Below are 18745 nucleotides of genomic sequence, written 5' to 3'. Positions count from 1 at the left end.
CAAGAGCGGGTCCCGGGCGCACCTGCCGGGCTAGAACCGAGGCACTAGGCGGTTCGAGGAGGCTCCCGGGGCGTGTGCAGTTAGGCGCCGGTCTTCGGGGGCCTTCTGCTGTCTCGGAGAGGCTAGAGGCCTGGGCCCGACGGCCATGCACCTGACGCCCTCAGCGGGCGGACGCTGCAGGAACGAAAGGATGCGTGGACAGGTTGGGGTGGAGAGCAAAGAGAAGAGGCAGAGGACCCAGTCCGCTCAGCACGCGTTTGTGTGCGGGGCACAGACCTCTGTACAGCACAGACAGGCGAGCCGGTGCTCTGCAGAGCTGTCATCACCAGAGCGATGGACGGTCAGAGACGTGCGCAGGCCGACCCTCCTCCTTCCGCAGGGTCGCAACAGCAGAGCAGTGCCCCGGCAGGGCACCCCAGCGGGAGAGCCCCGCAGGTGTGTGCAGCTGGCGTCAGAAAAGGACCCCTGTGGGGGTGTGAACCAAATGCGGTGGACAGGAGCCCAGTTCAGGCCTCCTACACCTGGGACCACCAGAGGGCACCGTGTTCAGTGTGGGGTGTCCCCAGGGAGGAGCCATGGGTGCAAGCTGCTGTGCTGACCCCCAGTGAGCTGTGGAGTGGGAAGGGGTGTTCATGTAACCCAAGCTCCCCTCTGTGTCCTAGTGAAGGAGAAGGTGAGACCACAGCCAGCAGCAAGTGTAATTCTGAATCAGAGGGCCAGGGTGGGGCCACAGGTGGGGGAGGGGGTGATGGAGGGAAAGGGGGCACCCAGGGTGCACCCAGGCTGGGCCCTGGCCTCTGCTGTACTGGCTGCACCTAGGGTCTGAGCTGGGCCTCCTTGGAGCTTATCTTCTTGGACTTGCTGGGTGAGGATAAGATCTCCATCTGCTGCAGGGGGGGCACCTTGACCCCCTTCTGTTTCAGCTGGTTGTAGTAGTCTATTCGGTCTGAGATGATCCTCTAGAAAAAACACCCAGCAGTGTCCACACAGGCCTTGCCGGTTCCTGGGACACTGCCCTGTTCTCCCCGAGAAGGGCCTGCTGCCACAGTGCTGTGCTGGTGAATATTTACAACCTTTCCAGGAGGGGGGAAAAAAAGCTCTGGTTTGTAGCATTTGCCAATTTCTGTGCTGAAACTACTCCCACCAAGGCTGATCCAGCTACAGGGTGAAGCCAGAGGACTCAGAGCTGGGTAGAGATGCCCACCATCCAGGCCAGCTCACTCCTAGAGCCTGGGCCAGATCCACTTCTTCGTCCTCTGGGAATTGCCAGGAGCCTACACTCCCAGAGACAACAGAGGCTGTCAAGTCTGACCCTCAGGGCAAAGTCTCTTCTACCCTCTGTGCAGGAAAGCTGCCCTGCACCCTCCTTAGCCTCCTTCTTTCTCTCTGGCCTTTTGCTGGTTTGTGCTGGGGGGTGAGGGGGTGGGGGGGTGGGAGAGGGGCAGGTGTTGGCAAGGGAAGGAGTTCTTCCCTGGCTACTGGTGGGTGGTGATGACTTCTCCTATCCCCCTCTGTCCCTCCCTTCCTCGTAATCCTCTCCCTCACTGTCTTCCTGCCACCCCCATCATCCCCTGTCCCTCCCTCCCTCTCATAACCTCTCTCCTCCTTCCTACTCCCATTCCTCCCCTTCCTCTTTCTCCTTCCCACCCCCCACCTCCTTCCCTTGCCCCAAGCAGTAGTAGTCACAGAGACCTCTCCCCAGGTCTCCATGCAGGGGTGCCCCTCTGCCCTGAGGACTGGCCACCCTACAAGAGTGCTAGTAACCAGGGGCCCACCCAGCCTCACAGAAGAAAGGAACCAGGCCCCAGGGACAAATGGGCCAGTGGCAGGTCACAGGTAGCTGCTGGGGTCAAGGGTCATGCTGTTGGAGGAGGCTTGAAAGGCAGGCGCCCTCTCCCTGGTACAGAGGGATTGCTCTAGGGCTCAGCAAGTCAAGTGACCAGCCCACAGCTGTGAAGCCAAGGTCCCAGGGTGGTGACACTCCTGCCAGCCCCAAAGCCATATTATTTCTCCTAAACCTCCCTGCCCCTCTGAAACTCTGGCTTGTTGGTGAGGAGCTGGTGTGGGCTGAGGCCGGGGAGGGGGTCCATACCAGGCTCCCAGCTCAGCATCGATTCCAGCTGAGGCCTTGCTGAGATGCAAAGAAGCATCCTTGGGGGAGCTGGGCTGGGCAGAACCTAGGGCTGGGCTCCCACTGCAGGAAAACCCAGGACCCAGCTGTTTGGCTCCCTCCCTACCACACCAGGTGGGTTTCGGCTGCTGATGGTTGCTGAACACTGACAGCAGCTCCAGGATGTTGTTCCCTAACCCCTTAGGGAAATCTAGTCCCCTCTGCCTGAGCTGAGAGAAAGGGCCATGCTGGGGTCACGGTGAAAGCAAGATACCACCAGGACAAGAATGGGGGCTCCTAACCTCCCATCCAGTCTTCTCCCCTCTGCTCCCGGCTGAAGATCCAAGAGCTCTGGCCTAGAGATGGGTCCCCAGGCACAAGGAGGCCTCTGAGCACCGTTTATACCTGCAAGCCTTCCAGGATGTCATTGTCAGATATCTCAGTGGCCAAGTTCTTGATCCCTATGGTGTTGAAGGTGGCCTGGATGATCTTGTTCCTCAGTCTTTCAAGCTGTGAGCATAGAGGAGAAACAGCCAAGCTCGCCTTGAGCAGGGAGACAGTATTCTCCACACCTGCCGCCTCTCTGAGGTTCCAGGAGAGGTGGACCTGGCTTCAATTCTCCTGCTTCAGGAGCTGGAAACAGCATGCGAGTGGTCAGCATGGTCTCCTGCGAGCTGGAAGGGACCTGATCAAAACCCAGACCCAGGAGGCCTAACACCAAAACTCAAAGACTCTCTACTACACCCCGTTTGTTTGCTTGTTTCTTAATTGAAAAAGCAAAACCTGCACATGGTCAAAACAAAACTCTGAATGACCCCCCAGGCCATCCTCCGTCCCCCAGAGGAGCTTTAGCCACAGTCTCCCAATGACCCACAGCAGACAACCTGCAGACTTGGCCAACCCTGTGATGGGCATTATACTCCCGGCCCATCCTCCTTCTCCAAGTGACCTAGAAGCACTCCATGCTGTGGACATCCGCACTAACCAGGCATTAGCCAGGAGTTAAGCAGCTTGAGCTACTGAGCCTGTCTAGTCTTTGGCAGCCATCGGCAGCCTTGTGCATAGCAGGAGGCCGGCCCCAGCAGGAGGGAGAACACAGATGGTTAGAGCCAGCACTCTTGGTTGGCCAGTGGGGAAAATGTCATTTCAAAAGCCTACGCGTTCAGGACCTCTACCTTTGCTGGTTTTAGATTCTAAAGCAAGTCAGCTCTTGACTGATGATTTCCTGCTGTACCTTTGCTCACATCTATCAGGGGCTCAGAGTGAGGACCCGAGACCTCACGCCCCAGCACCGCCTCCACGCAGCTCTGGAACCTCAGATGGGCTGTTCGTTCTCTGTGCTGCAGGTGCCAGGACACCAGCAGTACCCATGTCATGGCTTTGTTAACAGGGTTGAATGACTTTAATAAATGCTCAGAACAGCACCTGACCCACAGCAAATGTTCTCTAAGTTATAAATAGACGGCATTATTACTACTACATCCCTCCCACCTCAGACTCTCCCTGGCTGGCCACCACATCCCTGAGTCTCTTTCACAGCACAACTCAAGGGGCTTCTCCATAAATGAAGCCCCTGCACTCAGCTCTTTCCGGCCACTACAGCTGACCAAGATGGCCACATCACACCCTCGCCCCCTCCTCCACCAGCATTTCTGGACACAGAGAGAGGGAAGCCCAGAGCACTTGGTGCACAGTCCCCAGGGTGGCGCTTCCCAGGGATGGCAGTGGTGGGCAAGGGCCCCAGTGCAGGCCCTTAGGAGGCAGGAGTCGGGCGTACCCTGGCCTGGGCATATTCCAGGGCCTCACGGGCCTGCTGCTCTGCGTGCTGGATCATCTCGTTCTTGTTCTGCATCTCCTCCTGGAGCTGCTTCCGCCTCTGCAGGTGGTTCTGGCTCTGATTCACCTGGTTCTGCAGCTGGTTGACCTTGGCCTCCAGCTCCGAGATGGTCTTTTCCCTCTTGGCCAGTTCACTCTCCAGCTCTGACACTTGCTGGGTGGTGGGGAGCAGTAGGTCCACTTGCCCACCCCTCCTTCTCCCAGAGGCAGCCACCTTTCCCTGAGTTCCTCCAGCCAGCCTGGCTCTGGCTGTGGCCAGCTTCCCAGTGGGTGTCCGGGGCTCCGGATTTACTGAACAGGGTACCATCTGAAATGAGGGGCTCCCACCCAGCTGCCTCTCTCCCTGCCACCATCAGGACCTGTGGCTGCCCCCCCCCCCCCCAGCTACCCCAAGGGCACCTGTCTGAGGAGGAGGTTGTTGTTCTCGATGAGGCCCATTGTTTCCTGGTACTTCTTGTCTTCCCGGAGGTTGGAGAACTGCAAGGCAACAGGGGTTAGCTCAGGGGCTGGTGGGGGGAGATAGATGACTGCCTCCTTGAACGTTCCTCCCTGAACCTCAGTAAGATGAAGGGAAGTATCGGAATTTCTGATGAAGGGGGAAGGGAGGAGGGGAAGGTATCAAACACACTTCGGAAGCTGGGAGGCAGACCCAAGGAAGCAGACTTCCAAGCCAGCAGCGGGGAGAGCTGCAAACAAGCCCAGTTCACAGCTCAGAGTCCCTGGAAATCTCAGAAGTGGGGGATGGTGCCGGGCTCTTCTGGACGTGGAGGCCGACACGAGGAGGAACATCATATCAGAAATCAGGAGCCGCAGGCTCAGCCCTGACCAGGAGCTGCCGGGCACCTGCCCCCTTTTCCATCTGTCAGGAGACTGGAGGCGGGGTTGGGGGAGGTGGGGAGAGGATCTCTGGCCTGGGAGATGCCAGGCCATGTGATGGAGACCCCTGGCGACAGATGCAGGATGTGGGGCTGAACGTGGAGACTACAGCCTCTGCCCCACTTTGTCCTGAAACACCAGCAGCTGGACCATTACACTTGGGCAAGGAATTCTTCCAGTTTCCCAGATTCCAGGAGAATCTGAGCAAGCCAAGGGGAAGGCGCCAACGGCAAGACCATTGAACTAATTCTCCATTGATGTACCCAAGCACAGTTCTCTGCCGTGAAACCCAAAATGGTCGCCCACAGTTTGAGAGACTCCAGGCAGCTCTGACCTTGGAGCAAAATTCTTGAAGGAGTAACAGAAACTGAAAACAGACTTACAAAAGGAGCTTATAGGAAATAGAAACAGCACAAGAAGTCAAATCCCTTTGACATCTCCCATAACTATCACTTAAGTTGTTAAGGAGGTCAGAGACATATGGCCATTAAGAAATAAAACATGAGTGTGCTTCTAAATAAAAGGGAGTGGGGAAGGAACATTCAGAGAACAAAAGCAACATCTTAGAAACTAAATGAAACAAAGTTAAAACTCAAGAGGAGGGCTTACCTGCTGGCTCAGTGGCAAAGAATCTGCCCATATGCAGAAGATGTGGGTTCGATCCCTGCTCTAGGAAGATCCCACATGCTGGGGAATAATCAAGCCTGCACACCACAACTATTGAGCCTGTGCTCTGGAGCTTGGGAGCTGCAACTACTGAAACTCATGTTTCAGTAAACATGTTTATGAAACTCATGGGCCCTAGAGCCTGTGCTCCACAACCACAATGAGAAACCTGCTCACTGCAATTAGCGAGTAACCCCTACTCGCTGCAACTAGAGAAAGCCTTCATAGCAATGAAGACTCAGTGCAGCCAAAAATTAAACAAACAAATAAAATAAAATTATTTTTTTAAAAAAACTCAGGAAGAGGACTGCTGATAAAGATAAGGAAATCTAAAAGTAGAACAAAAAGACAAGACAGTGAAAGGAACAGACAGGAAGGAGAAAGAGCCCCAAAGAGGAGGTCTGCTGGCTGATTGATGGGGTTGCCAGAAGGAGAGTTCAGAGAAAACAAAGACAGGGACTAAAAACTATGTAAACAGAGAATGGTTTCAGAACAGAAGGATACAAGTTTCTAGCTGGCTACTGAGTGCCCAGGACAAATGAGAACAGACCCTTAATAAGGTCCACCTATGGCAGCTTCCCTGATGGTTCAGATGGTAAAGAATCTGCCTGCAATGCAGGAGACCCGAATTTCATCCCTGGGTCGGGAAGATTCCATGGATGAAGGGAATGGCAACACACTCCAGTACTTTTGCCTGGAGAAGAATTCTATGGACAGAGGAGGCTGGCGGGCTACAGTTCATGGGATCACAAAGAGTTGGGCACAACTGAGCGACTAATACTTTCATGGAAGCTTCTGAACATGAGGGATAAACATGGGATCTTGTAACTTCACAGAGAGGAACCAACCACCACCAAGAACTATGTCATAAGAAAGCTCAAGAATCAGGTTGAGTTTGTGCTTCCCTCTAGGAACCCTGGAAGCTCAGAGACATGAAGTGGTGCCTTCACACTGCCAAGGAAAAGCAGTTGCCAAACCGGAATTCTGTTCCAACCAACTTCTGTTAACGTGTAAGGACATTTGCAGAATATGATATCTCCCAAATTTTACCTCCACTCCTCTTTCTCAAAAAACTACTGAAGGATGTGCTCCAGTGAAAATGTGAGGGTAGACCAAGAAACAAAGATGTTGATGGCAGCAGCTTTAAAAAGTGGTTTATGGATCTCAATACTGTTTCACAAGATTTGTGTTTCTGTCATATATCACAGGCCCAATAACTGTCTCAGTGATATAAATGCTGTGTCCACTCACTAATGCTGTGAGGAAATAGTATTGAGAGCTGAGTCTCTGGGGGTGGGGAGGCAGGGGAGGAAAGAGGGAAGCATTAGATAATGCCAAGATGGAGAAATATCTAAAATGCCTTATAAGCATGCTGTCTAGAAACGTGGAAAGCCAGTCATCAAGAATTAGCTAGAATAGTTGAAAGCATTTGTCTTGGGGAATGGACAAATGAAAAGAAAAGGGTTGGACTCCTGTCTTATATAATAAGCTTGTGGAATTGCTTGGTTCCTTAAACTATGTAGCTTTGTGCATGGAAAACATGGATAAAAATGAAAACTAAAAGTGCTTCAGGGAATTCCCTGGCCAACCAGTAGTTAGGACTCACTGCCCAGGATGCCAGTTCAATCTCTGATTGGGAAACCTAAGAACTCACAGGACACTCAGCATGACCAAAAACAAAATAGTAAAAGTACTTCACAAGGACTAAAAGTCGTGGTGATCTCAGTCCTGGGACCATGGACTGGGAGATGCTTGAGAAATGGCCAGAAGCCTAGTGGTCCAGGAGACAGAGATGACCACTGGGGCCAGAGGGCAGCCCAGCATAGAGCGTGATGTGCTGTGAACCCCAGGCCCACCACTCTCAGCTCCTGAGTCCAGCGTCTCTGTCAGGGGGTGGGGGCGGGGATGGATGGCATGTGTCCCAGCACGACAGAGGACACCGTCACCTTGTCAGACATGGCCTGCAGCTGTTTCTTCCGCTCTCGCAGCTCCTTCTGCAGCATCTCATTCTCCGTGTTGATTTTCAGCAATTGCGACTCTTGGAATTCCACCTGTCGCTGTAAAGACTTGATGGCTCCTGCATGAGGCGAGAGCAAGAAGGGAGGAGGGGGCCAGTCACTGTACCATCCCTCGGGCTCCGCAGAGCTCCAAGCTGAGGAGTGGCTGCCTGCTCCCATCCCAGGGGTCCAGTGCTGCCCCCGCATGGTCCCGGCCAAGAGGGACCCAGGGTAAAGTGGGTGGTCCTGGGCATCCTCACTGCGGGTCCCACCTTGGCCTCCTCTGGCACCCCACCTGTTGCCAGGGAGTATCTGGTCCTGGTGATCTCAAGCTGAAACTGGAACTCCTGGATCAGCTGCTCGTACTCCTCCAGCTGGGCCATCAGCTCCTCCTCAAAAGTGTCATCCACGAAGCCGCCCCACCTCCTGGCCATGGCCTCCTCCTCCTGCAGCTCCTTCTCCTCATCCAGCTCCATCACCTCCTCCTGGTCCTCTTCCTCCACCTCCCCGGCCCCATACCCATCCCTGTCCTCGTCCTCATCCTCCTGCGCAGTTACCACGGCCACCGCCTCCTCCTCGCTTCTGCTCTCCTGCAGAGCTTCCCTCCTGCTGGCTCTAGCCCTCGCCCCTTTGTCCGCTGCCCTCTTGGCCTGCCCTTCCAGATACTCTTCCTCCTCATAGTCGCCACCTTCCAGCTCCTTGCCTCTGTCGCACTCTTCCTGCTGCTGGGGAAGGGAGGGGAGGGGATGCTGGACAAGGCTTCGGACAGCCCCGGGAGGGAGGCTTGAACCTTCATGGGGGCATTGGGAGGATGGTGCTGCAGGGCCATCGGCCAGCTCCTTTCAGGTTACATCTCCAGGAACCGCCCCACCACCCCTCCCCTGATGTGGCTGAGGGCTCAGTCTGGGTGAGGGCCAACAGGTTAGGACAGCGGGTGGGACGCTGCAGCCTGGGCATCTCCCGGGCAGCCTGGGGGACCATGCCCCGGCCAGCCCACACCTGCCGCCAGTGCTCCGAGTCCTCCTCATCTCGGAAGGTTCTGAGGGTGCTCTCTCTTCCCTGCAGCTTTGGCACAAACTCCAACGGCCACTCCTGAGAGATGCCCTCTGAAACCCTGCAGCCTCAGGGTTTCAACCTGGGCTTTCGGCTCCCCCAGGGTCCATGTCGCTGAGACCTGTCCTCCCTGAAGGGGGCCCACCATTCCCCCAGCGGGGTTGCTCTGTCTGTGGGCAGGGGGCCATGCCATGTAGCTGACAGCTCTGGGGGTAGCCCTGGTGAGCGACCCAGCAGTAACAAGCATGCTATTTTGGAAGAGTCCGGGGGGGCCAACCTCAAACATGCCCACAGGTCACTGCCCCCCACTGCCTGCTCGCTGACAGCCCCTGGAAGGCTGGGGAACGGGGGGACACAGGACCATGCTTCCAGGCTTTCCAGACTCCTGCTGCCTCCCTGCCCACCAGTCCCCCACCATCGGTGTCTGGGTAGCTTTTTCTGGAGGCGTCCAGAGGATCCAGCAGGGGTCTGAATCCCCTACCCCCACTTCAAGTGTGGACCCAGCATAAATGCAGGCTGTATCCTCAGATGCGAAAGAAACCAGGTCTCAGACCAGGTGACGGCCCCCAGGTCCCCACCCTACCCTGCCTCCTCCAGTGCCCACCCTACACCTGGGGTGGAGGGGGTCAGCATGCCATGCCCACGTTACAGGCAAAGCCCCGTCCCAGAGCCAGAGCAGGCCAGGATAGTCCACAGAGCGCCTGCCGCTGCTCACCCGCAAGACATGTCTGGGCATAGCCTCCAGGCTCTTACTCTTCAGGAGGCATTTCAGCTGCTTACTCAGGGCCTCCCTCTCCTCCTGGAGAGCCAGGATCTCTTCCTGTCTCTTCTGAACCTGCGCTTCCATCTCCGAGAGGCGTTGGACTTCCTCCCCCAATGCCAACAGGCTCTGGTTCTGAGGAGAAACGGGGCAGCCCGGGGGGGCCACTTAGCCACTCAGACGCCCCTGCCACACCCTTCCCTGGGCCCCTAGAGCAGCAGCTCTGGGCCCAGGAGGACCCTGTGACCCCAGCCCAAGGTGAGGGGCTTCTCACCTGCAGCCCCCTCCTGCTTAAGGGCCATCCTTGCCTGGGATCTCCTGGCAGCCTCCCCTCCAGGCCCTGGGCCCAGTCAGCCCCCAGGTGTGATCGAGGACACGTAAACAGCACCACCCTCCAAAGACCACTTCCAAGGGTCTTGTCTGGGCTGGGTCTACTGCCCCTCAGAGCCTCAAAGCCCTCAATCATTCCAAATTGAAGACCAAATAAAGGTGATTTTGGACAGTCACTGAGAGAATTTGTCATCATCAGGGCTGAACGACTGACAGAAATGCAAAGGGGATTCTTCAGGCAAGAGGGAGATGGTCCCAGATAGAGTCTGAGGAAAAGATAACTAGGAGGTTGTCCAGATATCTAAGAATTAAATGATAGGCTTTCATGGAGCCCACGAGTCAAAGAAGAAGCCACACAAGTAATTATGAGGTATTTTAGACAGAATAATAAAATACTTGGACATGGCATGACATAGGGTGTAGCAAAAACTGTGATTAAGGGCAAATTTATAGGCTTCGAATGTAATAATTAGGGGAAGCAATGGAATATCAATGATCTAAGTGTCCATCTCAAGCATTCAGAAAAAAGAACTGGAAACTTCACTTAAAGAACATAGCAAAAAGGGAATTTTTAAAAATCAGGGCAAGAATGTGTGACATAGGGACTTCCCTGGTGGTCCAATAGCTGAGACTCCGTGCTCCCAATACAGGGGGCCCAGGTTCCATCCCTCGTTAGGGAGCTAGATCCCCTGTGCCACAACTAAGACCAGGTGCAGACAAATAAATTAAAAAAAAATTTTTTTTTTTTAATGAACGAATGACATAGGGAAACAGAGAAAGGAGGGGAGGAGAGGAGGATGAAGCAAATTGGCAACATTTTAACATTTGGAGAATCTGGAGGGTATATGGGAATTGCTTACACTATTAAGTTAAAATAGTCATAGAGGGACTGCCCCAGTGGTCCAGTGGTTAAGAATCTGCCTTGCAATGAAGAGGAGATCGGTTCAATCCCTGGTTGGGGAACCAAGCTGGTTTAAAACTTAACATTCAAAAAGCTAAGATCACAGCATATTGTCCCATCACTTTACAGCAAATAGAAGGGGGAAAAGTGGGAGCAGTGACCGATTTTATTTTCTTAGGCTCCCAAATCACTGCGGACTGTGACTGCAGCCAAGAAATTTAAAGACACTTGGTCCTTAGAAGCAAAGCTGTGACAAACCTAGACAGTGTATTAAAAAGCAAAGACATCACTTTGCCAACAAAGGTCTGTATAGTCAAAGCTATGATTTTTCCAGTAGTTGTGTATGGAAGTAAGACCATAAAGAAGGCTGAGCACCAAAAAACTGATATTTTCGAAATGTGGTGCTGGAGAAGACTCTTGAGAGTCTTCTCTTGGACAGCATGGAGGTCAAACCAGTCATCCTAAAGGAAATTGACCCTGAATATTCATTGAAAGGACTGATGCTGAAACCCCAATACTTTGACCACCTGATGTAAAGTGTAAACTCATTAGAAAAGACCCTGATGCTGGGAAAGATTGAGGGCAGGAGGAGAAGGGGGTGACAGAGAATGAGATGGTTAGATAGCATCACGAACTCAATGGACATGAACTTGAGCAAACTCTGGGAAATAGTGAAGAACAGAGGAGACTGGTGTGCTACAGTCCACAGGATCATGAAGAGTCAGACACGATTGAGTGACTGAACAATAACAACAGATGTGTCCAGAGCAGACGCAAGTCCTGGAAGGCGATGCTGGTTTCCAGTGAGGATGCTAACTTTGCAACAGTACATACTTGCTGCTGCAAGTGATGCTGCCTACAACAGGGCCAACGAAGAGAGAGGTGAAAGAAAGAAGACCTTGAAGACATGGTGTGAACCCCTGGAGACAGCCCAGCCTGCAGTCCTTCCCCGGGAATTCCCTTTCTTGACAAAACTGCAGAGAGCATCCTTTTACATATGTCTATGTTCAGTTCAGTTCAGTTCAGTTCCTCAGTTGTGCCTGACTCTTCCCGATCCCATGGACTACAGCATGCCAGTCCTCCCTATCCATCACCAACTCCCATAGTTTACTCAAACTCATATCCATTGAGTCGTTGGTGCCATCCAACCAACTCATCCTCTGTCATCCCCTTCTCCTCCTGCCTTCAATCTTTCCCAGCATTAGGGTCTTTTCAAATGAGTCAGTTCTTCGCATCAGGTGGCCAAAGTATTGCAGCTTCAGCATCAGTCCTTCCAATGAATATTCAGGACTGATTTCTTTTAGGATGGACTGGTTGGATCTCCTTGCAGTCCAAGGGGCTCTCAAGAGTCTTCTCCAACACCACACTTCAAAAGCATCAATTTGTCAACACTCAGCTTTCTTTATAGTCCAACTCTCACATCCATACATGACTACTGGAAAAACCATCACTTTGATTAGATGGACATTTGTTAGCAAAGTAATGTCTCTGCTTTTTAATAAGCTGTCTAGGTTGGTCATAACTTTTCTTCCAAGGAGCAAGTGTCCTTTAATTTCATGGTTTTAGTCACCACCTGCAGTGATTTTGGAGCCCCCCAAAATAAAGTCTCTCACTGTTTTCATTGTTTCCCCATCTATTTGCCATGAAGTGATGGGACCAGATGCCATGATCTTAGTTTTCTGAATGTTGAGCTTTAAGCCAACTTTTTCAGTCTCCTCTTTCACTTTCATCAAGAGGCTCTTTAGTTCTTCGCTTTCTGCCATAAGGGTGATGTCATCTGCATATCTGAGGTTATTGACATTTTTCCTGGCAATCTTGATTCCAACTTGTGCTTCATCCAGCCTGGCATTTCCCATGACGTAATCTGCATATACGTTAAATAAGCAGAGTGACAATATACAGCCTTGACGTACTCCTTTCCCTATTTGGAACCAGTCTGTTGTTCCATGTCCAGTTCTAACTGTTGCTTCCTGACCTGCATACAGATTTCTCAAGAGGCAGGTGAGGTCATCTGGTATTCTCACCTCTTGAAGAATTTTCCACAGTTTGTTGGAGAAAGGAATGGCAAACCACTTCAGTATTCTCGCCTTGAGAACCCCATGAACAGTATGTCTGTGTAACTCTATCTAATTATATCCTCAGGCTATTTTCCAAAGGTGGAATTATTGGTCAAATGGTATCAATGCTCTTTAAATTGTGAAATCTAAAAAATTAAAAAAATTTAAAAACCAAACTGTGAAATCTATGATAAAATTAAAGGTACAGTTTTGGGAATAAAGATAAAATGAATGCTCATGGACCCGTATTATCAGGGCTCACCAGTCCCCACTGTGTGCTCATGACGAACCACCCAGCATCTTGTGTGACTTACTTCCACAGTTGTTAGTGCTTCATGAGCTTAAAAAAATTTTTTTGAAAAAACCTGAAACTGACTCTAAGAGACTTTTTACATTGATAAGACCGGTGGAGGGAAAAAGAGAGAAGACACAGATTAGCAATGTCAGAAACAAAAAATCAGTCTTCTTCAGAATCTTCTCCAGACACTGGAAGGATACTAAGAGAGTCTTGTGCACAGAATGAGGCTCCTAGATTTGAAAACTGACATGAATTGGACACCTTCTTAGAAAAACATAGCTTTCCAAACCTGGAACGAGCAGGAGAAGGAAATCTGAATATTTTTAAAAGGAATTAATTTTTTTTAAAAACCTGTAAGAAATCACCAGGCACAAATGACTTCAATAATGAAATCTTTAGAATTTAATAAAGAAACAACAACCACCTTAGGTGAACTCTTCCAGAGAATCCACAAAGAAGGAACGCTTCTCAACTTTTGCTGTTGTTGCTCGGCCAGAAGACTCTGACCTCAAAAGCAAACAATGGGATGACAAGCCTGGTAAATTATGGGCCAGCCTCTCTCACAAACGAGGATGAAAAAGATGATATCATGATGAATGAACCCATAGGCAGATCTTTGCCCATCAAGCTGATTGTTATTACTGTGTTAAGGAATACAGTCTCCCAAGTGGAATGACTGGGTTGAAAGCCTATGGATGCCGAAGGTCTTGACACATGGGGCAAAGCTGTGTAAGAGGGGACAACATTCAGGCCAGCCTAAACTGCTCCCCATGAGGAAGAAGACAGATAGGAACCTGGCCTGTAGAAGCCACGAGAGAGGGTCTGAAGGTCAGTTCAGACTGAGTCTGGGACCAGAGACTAGAACAAGAGCCCCGAGAACCAGGCATCCCCTCTGGCAGGACGTAGAGCTGGGACAAGAGGACCAGGATCTGTGCCCAGGCTCCGTGCCCAGCCATACCTTCTCATGGATGATGGAGATGTACCAGGGTACCCGCTTCCTCGGGTAGCTCTGCCCCAGGTCGGGGCTGCTGGGAGTCGGGCTCAGCACCTGGGACTCGCTCTTCTTCCGCAGGTAGTTGAATTCACAGGCACTCTTGCTAAGGGGAAGGAGGCGGCCTGTCAACAGGGGAGGTGGTGGGCGGGGGGCGGCGGTCAGACTCTTCCTGTGCTGAGCGACCCTGGATCTTCTGTAAAGTCCCTCTTTTAAGACTCCGCCAGAAGCCCTTCCCTGCCTGGCTGGGCTCCTCTCCAGCTCCCAGTTCTCCCGCACTCATCCCCACCACCCCCAGCCCAGTGTGCATAAGCGGCATCCGAGCCCCCTTCAGGGTCCCAGAGCTGGAGTCAGGACAAGATGCTGCGGGCGCACAGGGGGCACTTCTGAAGTGAAGCAGACTTCTGGGCGTGGATTTCATCTCTGGGTAAACAAAAGTGTGTGTCTGTAGGAACGGTGCATGGGTGTCCCTCTACTCAAGGACAGATGCGTCCCAGGGCCCATGTGAGGAACACGGGGCCAGGCAGCTGGTCCTGGGAAGGCAATTCCATGGGGCACCATAGGAATGGAGGGAACAGGGGCCCTCAGAGCTGGGGTGCCAAGGAAAGAACCCCATGGGCCATGCACACCCCAGTGTCCCACACGGCCCGCCCTCACCGTCCACCTTCACGTCCAAGCCTTGCTGGCTGGAGAGCAGGTTCTCGGCCCCCTTCCAGGTCTCAGGGCTGACGCCTGTGTCCTCAGGCAGAGAGAGGGTCATGGCTGAACCTGCAGGATGGCAAGTGGAGGACAGCTGAGGCCAAGTCTCCCCAAGACCTCTGGGCAGGGACTTGTTTCCTTCGAAACACTGGGCGGGGTTCAAGGTGCCTTTGCTCAGTGGATGCATGAGACTGGACTAGAGGACTGAATGGAAACATGGTTCTGTGTCCCTGCCAGCCTGGCATGTCCCCCCCCAAAACAGACCAGGTGCAACTTAGTCACTGCAAATCATTGTGCCCCTTCCCCAGAGGATGGCCCCCGTTCCTCCTGTAAAACTGTCTCCTCCTCAAAATCTTGCAGAATGCCCTTCACCCCAAGGGTCAGACCCGCGTCCTCTAAGCTGGCAAAAATCAGATGGTGGCGAGTGCCCTAGGAGCCGTATGTGGGCTCAGCCCTGCACCCAGAATGTTCTGTGGTCCCCCCACCCTCCCCAGACACCCCCACCCTCCTGGTCTTGGAGTGCTGGCTACTCTCTGAGGCCCCGGCACTAAGAACGGAAGGCTTAGAGCCTGCCGAGTAGGGTGAGCCCCACTTTTGCCTGACTGCCACCTGAGATCCACAGAAAGGACCCCAGCACTCAGCCTTGTTGTCACCATCGTGAGGATAATGTCGTGTGTCAAGGAACAAAAGCAGCCCAGGACCTGGAGCGGGAGCCTGGGATGGCACCTGGCCTGATCATTGCCAGCGGGTGATGGCTGAGTACCTTAGCTGCCCTCTCAGAGCCTCTTGGCTGAATCAGAGCACCGTGGGGTTAGACAAGAGGCTCCTGAGGCTCCTTACAGGGCTCGGTCCCTAATGACCCACCTTTGGACCTATGGACCTCGTCACTGAAGCTTCCAGAGTCTTTACCTCCTCCTCCCGTGTCCCAACCCTACTGAATCTTGGTGACTGACAGCCAGAGAGAGCAAGTGGGCTGTGAGACCAATGATACAAATGTGCCCACTGGAAGGAAGAAGGACCTTCCCTCCTTCCCTTCCCCGAGGCCCAACCCCAGCCTTAGCTGAGAGCCAATTTCAGAAGCAGCAGCTGCGGCCACCACACAAGCCCCCTCCTCTGGCCACACCCGCAGGCTGTCCTGGACTCCAGCAGGTGGGTTAGATGGAGTGGGGGTGGGTGTGCACACAGGGCCCCGTCAGACACACTCACCGTAGTGGCTCATGGATGTAGACCTGGTGCTGAACTGCGGGCAGCCGGGACGCTTGAGGAACTTGCGCCGAAGCTCCTCCATTTCGGACATGAAGCCGCTGTCCTGGGGGCTGGCATCCTGGTTGAAGTCTCTCTGGGGAGCGGGGAGAATGAGACCAGCAGTAAAGAAGGGGCCCAGGAAGCCCTCCACCCCATCCACCAGTGGAGCTCCAGGGCCTGGCGCTGTGTGCCAACCACGCAGGCTGTCTCCTCCCCGAAAGCTGGCCACTCGATGAGGGTCGTGGGAGCCCTGCTTTGGAAGTTGCAGTCAGCTGAGCCTAGAGCTGCTGTCCACTTAGAGGGCCCCTGGGGAGTGGGGCTGGCTCCCCAGGCTCCCCCTGCCCCCCACCACACAAAGTACCCACATGAAACTTGCTGCCTGCACTTTCTCTTCCTTATTTTCTCTTCCCCCTTTCCCTCCTTTTCAAAAATGCCCCTAAAGAAGGCTCAAGGCAGACACAGCATCTTCTCTCCCAGGCCCCATCCACCCTCAGAATCTCTCCATCACAACCCACTGCCCGAACTGATTCAGGATGCCCCACCGGCCCTCCACCCTCGAGGCCTTTGATCCAGCGGAGAAGCATGTCATCTTCAGATGACTGTGTGTGGCAGGGTCATCCCTGCTCCCAAGACCCCGTACCAGCTTCTTGTAGTAGCGGCAGATGGCCTGAGCCGACTTGCTGAGGGAGCGCTGCTGTTGGCGGAGTTTCCATTCTGGGGCCTGTTCGTCCCGGCTGGCCACCTTCCGGAGGACAATCAGGCCCTTTTCTATCAAGTTGGGCACCAGACTTTTCTTCTTGGGCCCGCTGGCTCTGATGGGTAACATCAGGAGTGTGGAGTGAGGACCGAGGTTGGTCACCTGCAGGATGACTCGGATCAATCCTGTGGGATTCGAGTCTGGAGCTGGGTGCTGAGGGAGTCGCAACCCCAAGCGTGGACATGCAAGTCCAAACACAGGTGGGCAGAAGACCAGCTTCCCAAGCTTCACGTCCTAAGGGGTCCTGGGAGCAGTGTATGGCATCACAGATGTCTCCATAGAGACAGGGCCTGTCATCTGTCTTAATTTTCTGCTGGGAAGGGGAAGAAGAAGCCGCTTCCACTACAATATCAGGAAGTTACAAGCACAGGAAAGTGCCCTGACTCACTAGCCACCCTTCTCCTGTTTCCTTTTTCACACCATCTTTAGCATTTCCCCTTGTTTAAAAATCTAACAATGCATCAATGGCTCTGATGTGAAAATTTAACTTTTTTGGTTAAAATCCACACTTTAGACATATTATTTTTTAGTTTGTTTGTTTGTTTGTTTTGCCACACTGCTTGGCATGTGGGACCTTAGTTCCCAGACCTGGGATCGAACCCACATCTCTTCCTGCTGCCAGCAGGGACTGGCATATTCCAACCCCCTGAAGGATGGGTTGAAAGAATGTAGGTTCAAACTACAGTTTTTTTTAAAAATTAAGTTAAAAATCACCAATAGTTTGAGGCTACATTTTTTTCAGTCCATCCTTCAGGGAGCTGGAAGATGCCAGCCCCTGCCAGCAGCAGGCAGAACTGTTTTTAATCAGTCTCACTCTCTTTCAAGGGAACCAAGGTGTCTTCCCAGAGTCCAGTCCACTCTGGGTCACCCCATGTGTCCTACAGCTCAGCATGGTCTTCACTCCCACACCATCCGCTGGTCTGGCCCAGCTCAGAGTTTCAAAGGAAACTGGAACACTGTTTTGAGTTGCGGTCTCCTGCCTGCTTCAGGGTCATATGTTGCTGCTTTTTCTCTGGTCCACTCGAGGGACATGTCTAGACATGAAGCTCTGGGTTCTGCATTTCACAGAAGGTGGAATCTGCCATCTTGGTTCCCACTCCTGACTGTTATCTTGAGTCTAAAAGGAGAGGGTCCCTCTTGGAATCAGAGGCTCTGAGAGCCAGCTGGGACCTGTGTGCCATCCTGGAGGGACCTGTAGGAACAAATGTGTCAATGAGAGCATGAGGAGCAACACTGCAAAGGCTTTTGTGCCTGTCTCATGTCACTAGAGATAGACAGTACAAGGGTAATCCTGAATCATGAAACAAATGTAAGAAAATAAAATATATCGGTCATTCCCAGATGGTTATGTTAATGCTTTTTTTATGTGTGTGTGTGTGCTCAGTCCTGCCTGACCCTTTGTGACCCCATGGACTGTAGCCCGCCAGGCTCCTCTGTCCATGGGATTTTCTCAAGAATACTGGAGTGGGTTGCTATTTCTTTCTCCAGGAGATCTTCCTGACTCAGGGATTGAACCTGGGTCTCCTGTGTCTCTTGCATTGCAAGAAGATTCTTTTTTTTTTTTAACTAAAATCCAGACTTAATTTGTTTTTGCCAGATTTTTTACCTCTCTTTATCCTTTTTGAAAAATTAATTTATTTTAATTGGAGGTCAATTATTTTAAAATATTGCAGTGATTTTTGCCATACATTGACATGAATCAGCCACGGGTGTACATGTGACCCCATCCCAAATCCCCCTCCCACCTCCCTTCCCATCCCATCCCTCTGGGTTGTCCCAGTGAACTGGCTTTGAGTGCCCTGTTTCATGCATTGAACTTGGACTGGTCATCTATTATACACATGGTAATATACATGTTTCAATGCTATTGTCAAATCATCCCACCCTCGCCTTCTCCCACAGAGTGCAAAAGTCTGTTCTTTATATCTGTGTCTCTGTTCTGTCTCGCGTATAGGGCCATTGATACCGTCTTTCTAAATTTCAAATATATGTGTTAATATACTGTATTGATGTTTTTCTTTCTGACTTACTTCACTCTGTTTAATAGGCTCCAGTTTCATCCACCTCATTAGAACTGATTCAAATGCATTCTTTTTAATAGCTGAGTAATATTCCATCATGTATATGTACCACAACTTTCTAATCCATTCGTTTGCTGATGGACATATA

General features: G+C 52.2%; 1 protein-coding gene across 2 annotated transcripts; it reads right to left on the bottom strand.

Annotated features, from left to right (window-relative positions):
* Nucleotides 1–684: 684 nt before the first annotated feature.
* Nucleotides 685–16816, bottom strand: CCDC27 (coiled-coil domain containing 27). Of its 2 annotated transcripts, none has more exons than XM_020877434.2 (11): nt 16460–16816; nt 15781–15913; nt 14533–14643; nt 13843–14000; nt 9254–9433; nt 7781–8210; nt 7435–7565; nt 4346–4423; nt 3888–4100; nt 2516–2620; nt 685–959 (listed from the first exon to the last, which is right to left on the bottom strand). In XM_020877434.2, the coding sequence occupies exons 1-11, from the start codon at nt 16643–16645 to the stop codon at nt 816–818; spliced, it is 1869 nt and encodes a 622-aa protein (XP_020733093.2). In that variant the 5' UTR covers nt 16646–16816; the 3' UTR covers nt 685–815. The 2 variants fall into 2 exon arrangements, with proteins under 2 accessions (XP_020733093.2, XP_070330282.1); XM_070474181.1 differs by having other exon boundaries at nt 7781–8207.
* Nucleotides 16817–18745: the final 1929 nt, after the last annotated feature.

Source organism: Odocoileus virginianus, chromosome 11, assembly GCF_023699985.2.
Source record: "Odocoileus virginianus isolate 20LAN1187 ecotype Illinois chromosome 11, Ovbor_1.2, whole genome shotgun sequence".
NCBI lineage: Eukaryota > Metazoa > Chordata > Mammalia > Artiodactyla > Cervidae > Odocoileus > Odocoileus virginianus.
The sequence above is the reverse complement of the archived record's forward strand: the minus strand, read 5'-3'. Positions and strand labels throughout refer to the sequence as shown.

Coding starts and splice junctions, on each gene's coding strand:
- CCDC27 (XM_020877434.2), bottom strand. CDS start 16,645: ATGTTACCCATCAGAGCCAGCGGGCCCAAGAAGAAAAGTCTGGTGCCC. Junction 14,644..15,780: donor TACATCCATGAGCCACTACG/GTGAGTGTGTCT, acceptor GCCATCCTGCAG/GTTCAGCCATGACCCTCTCT. Junction 14,001..14,532: donor CTTGGACGTGAAGGTGGACG/GTGAGGGCGGGC, acceptor CCCTGTTGACAG/GCCGCCTCCTTCCCCTTAGC.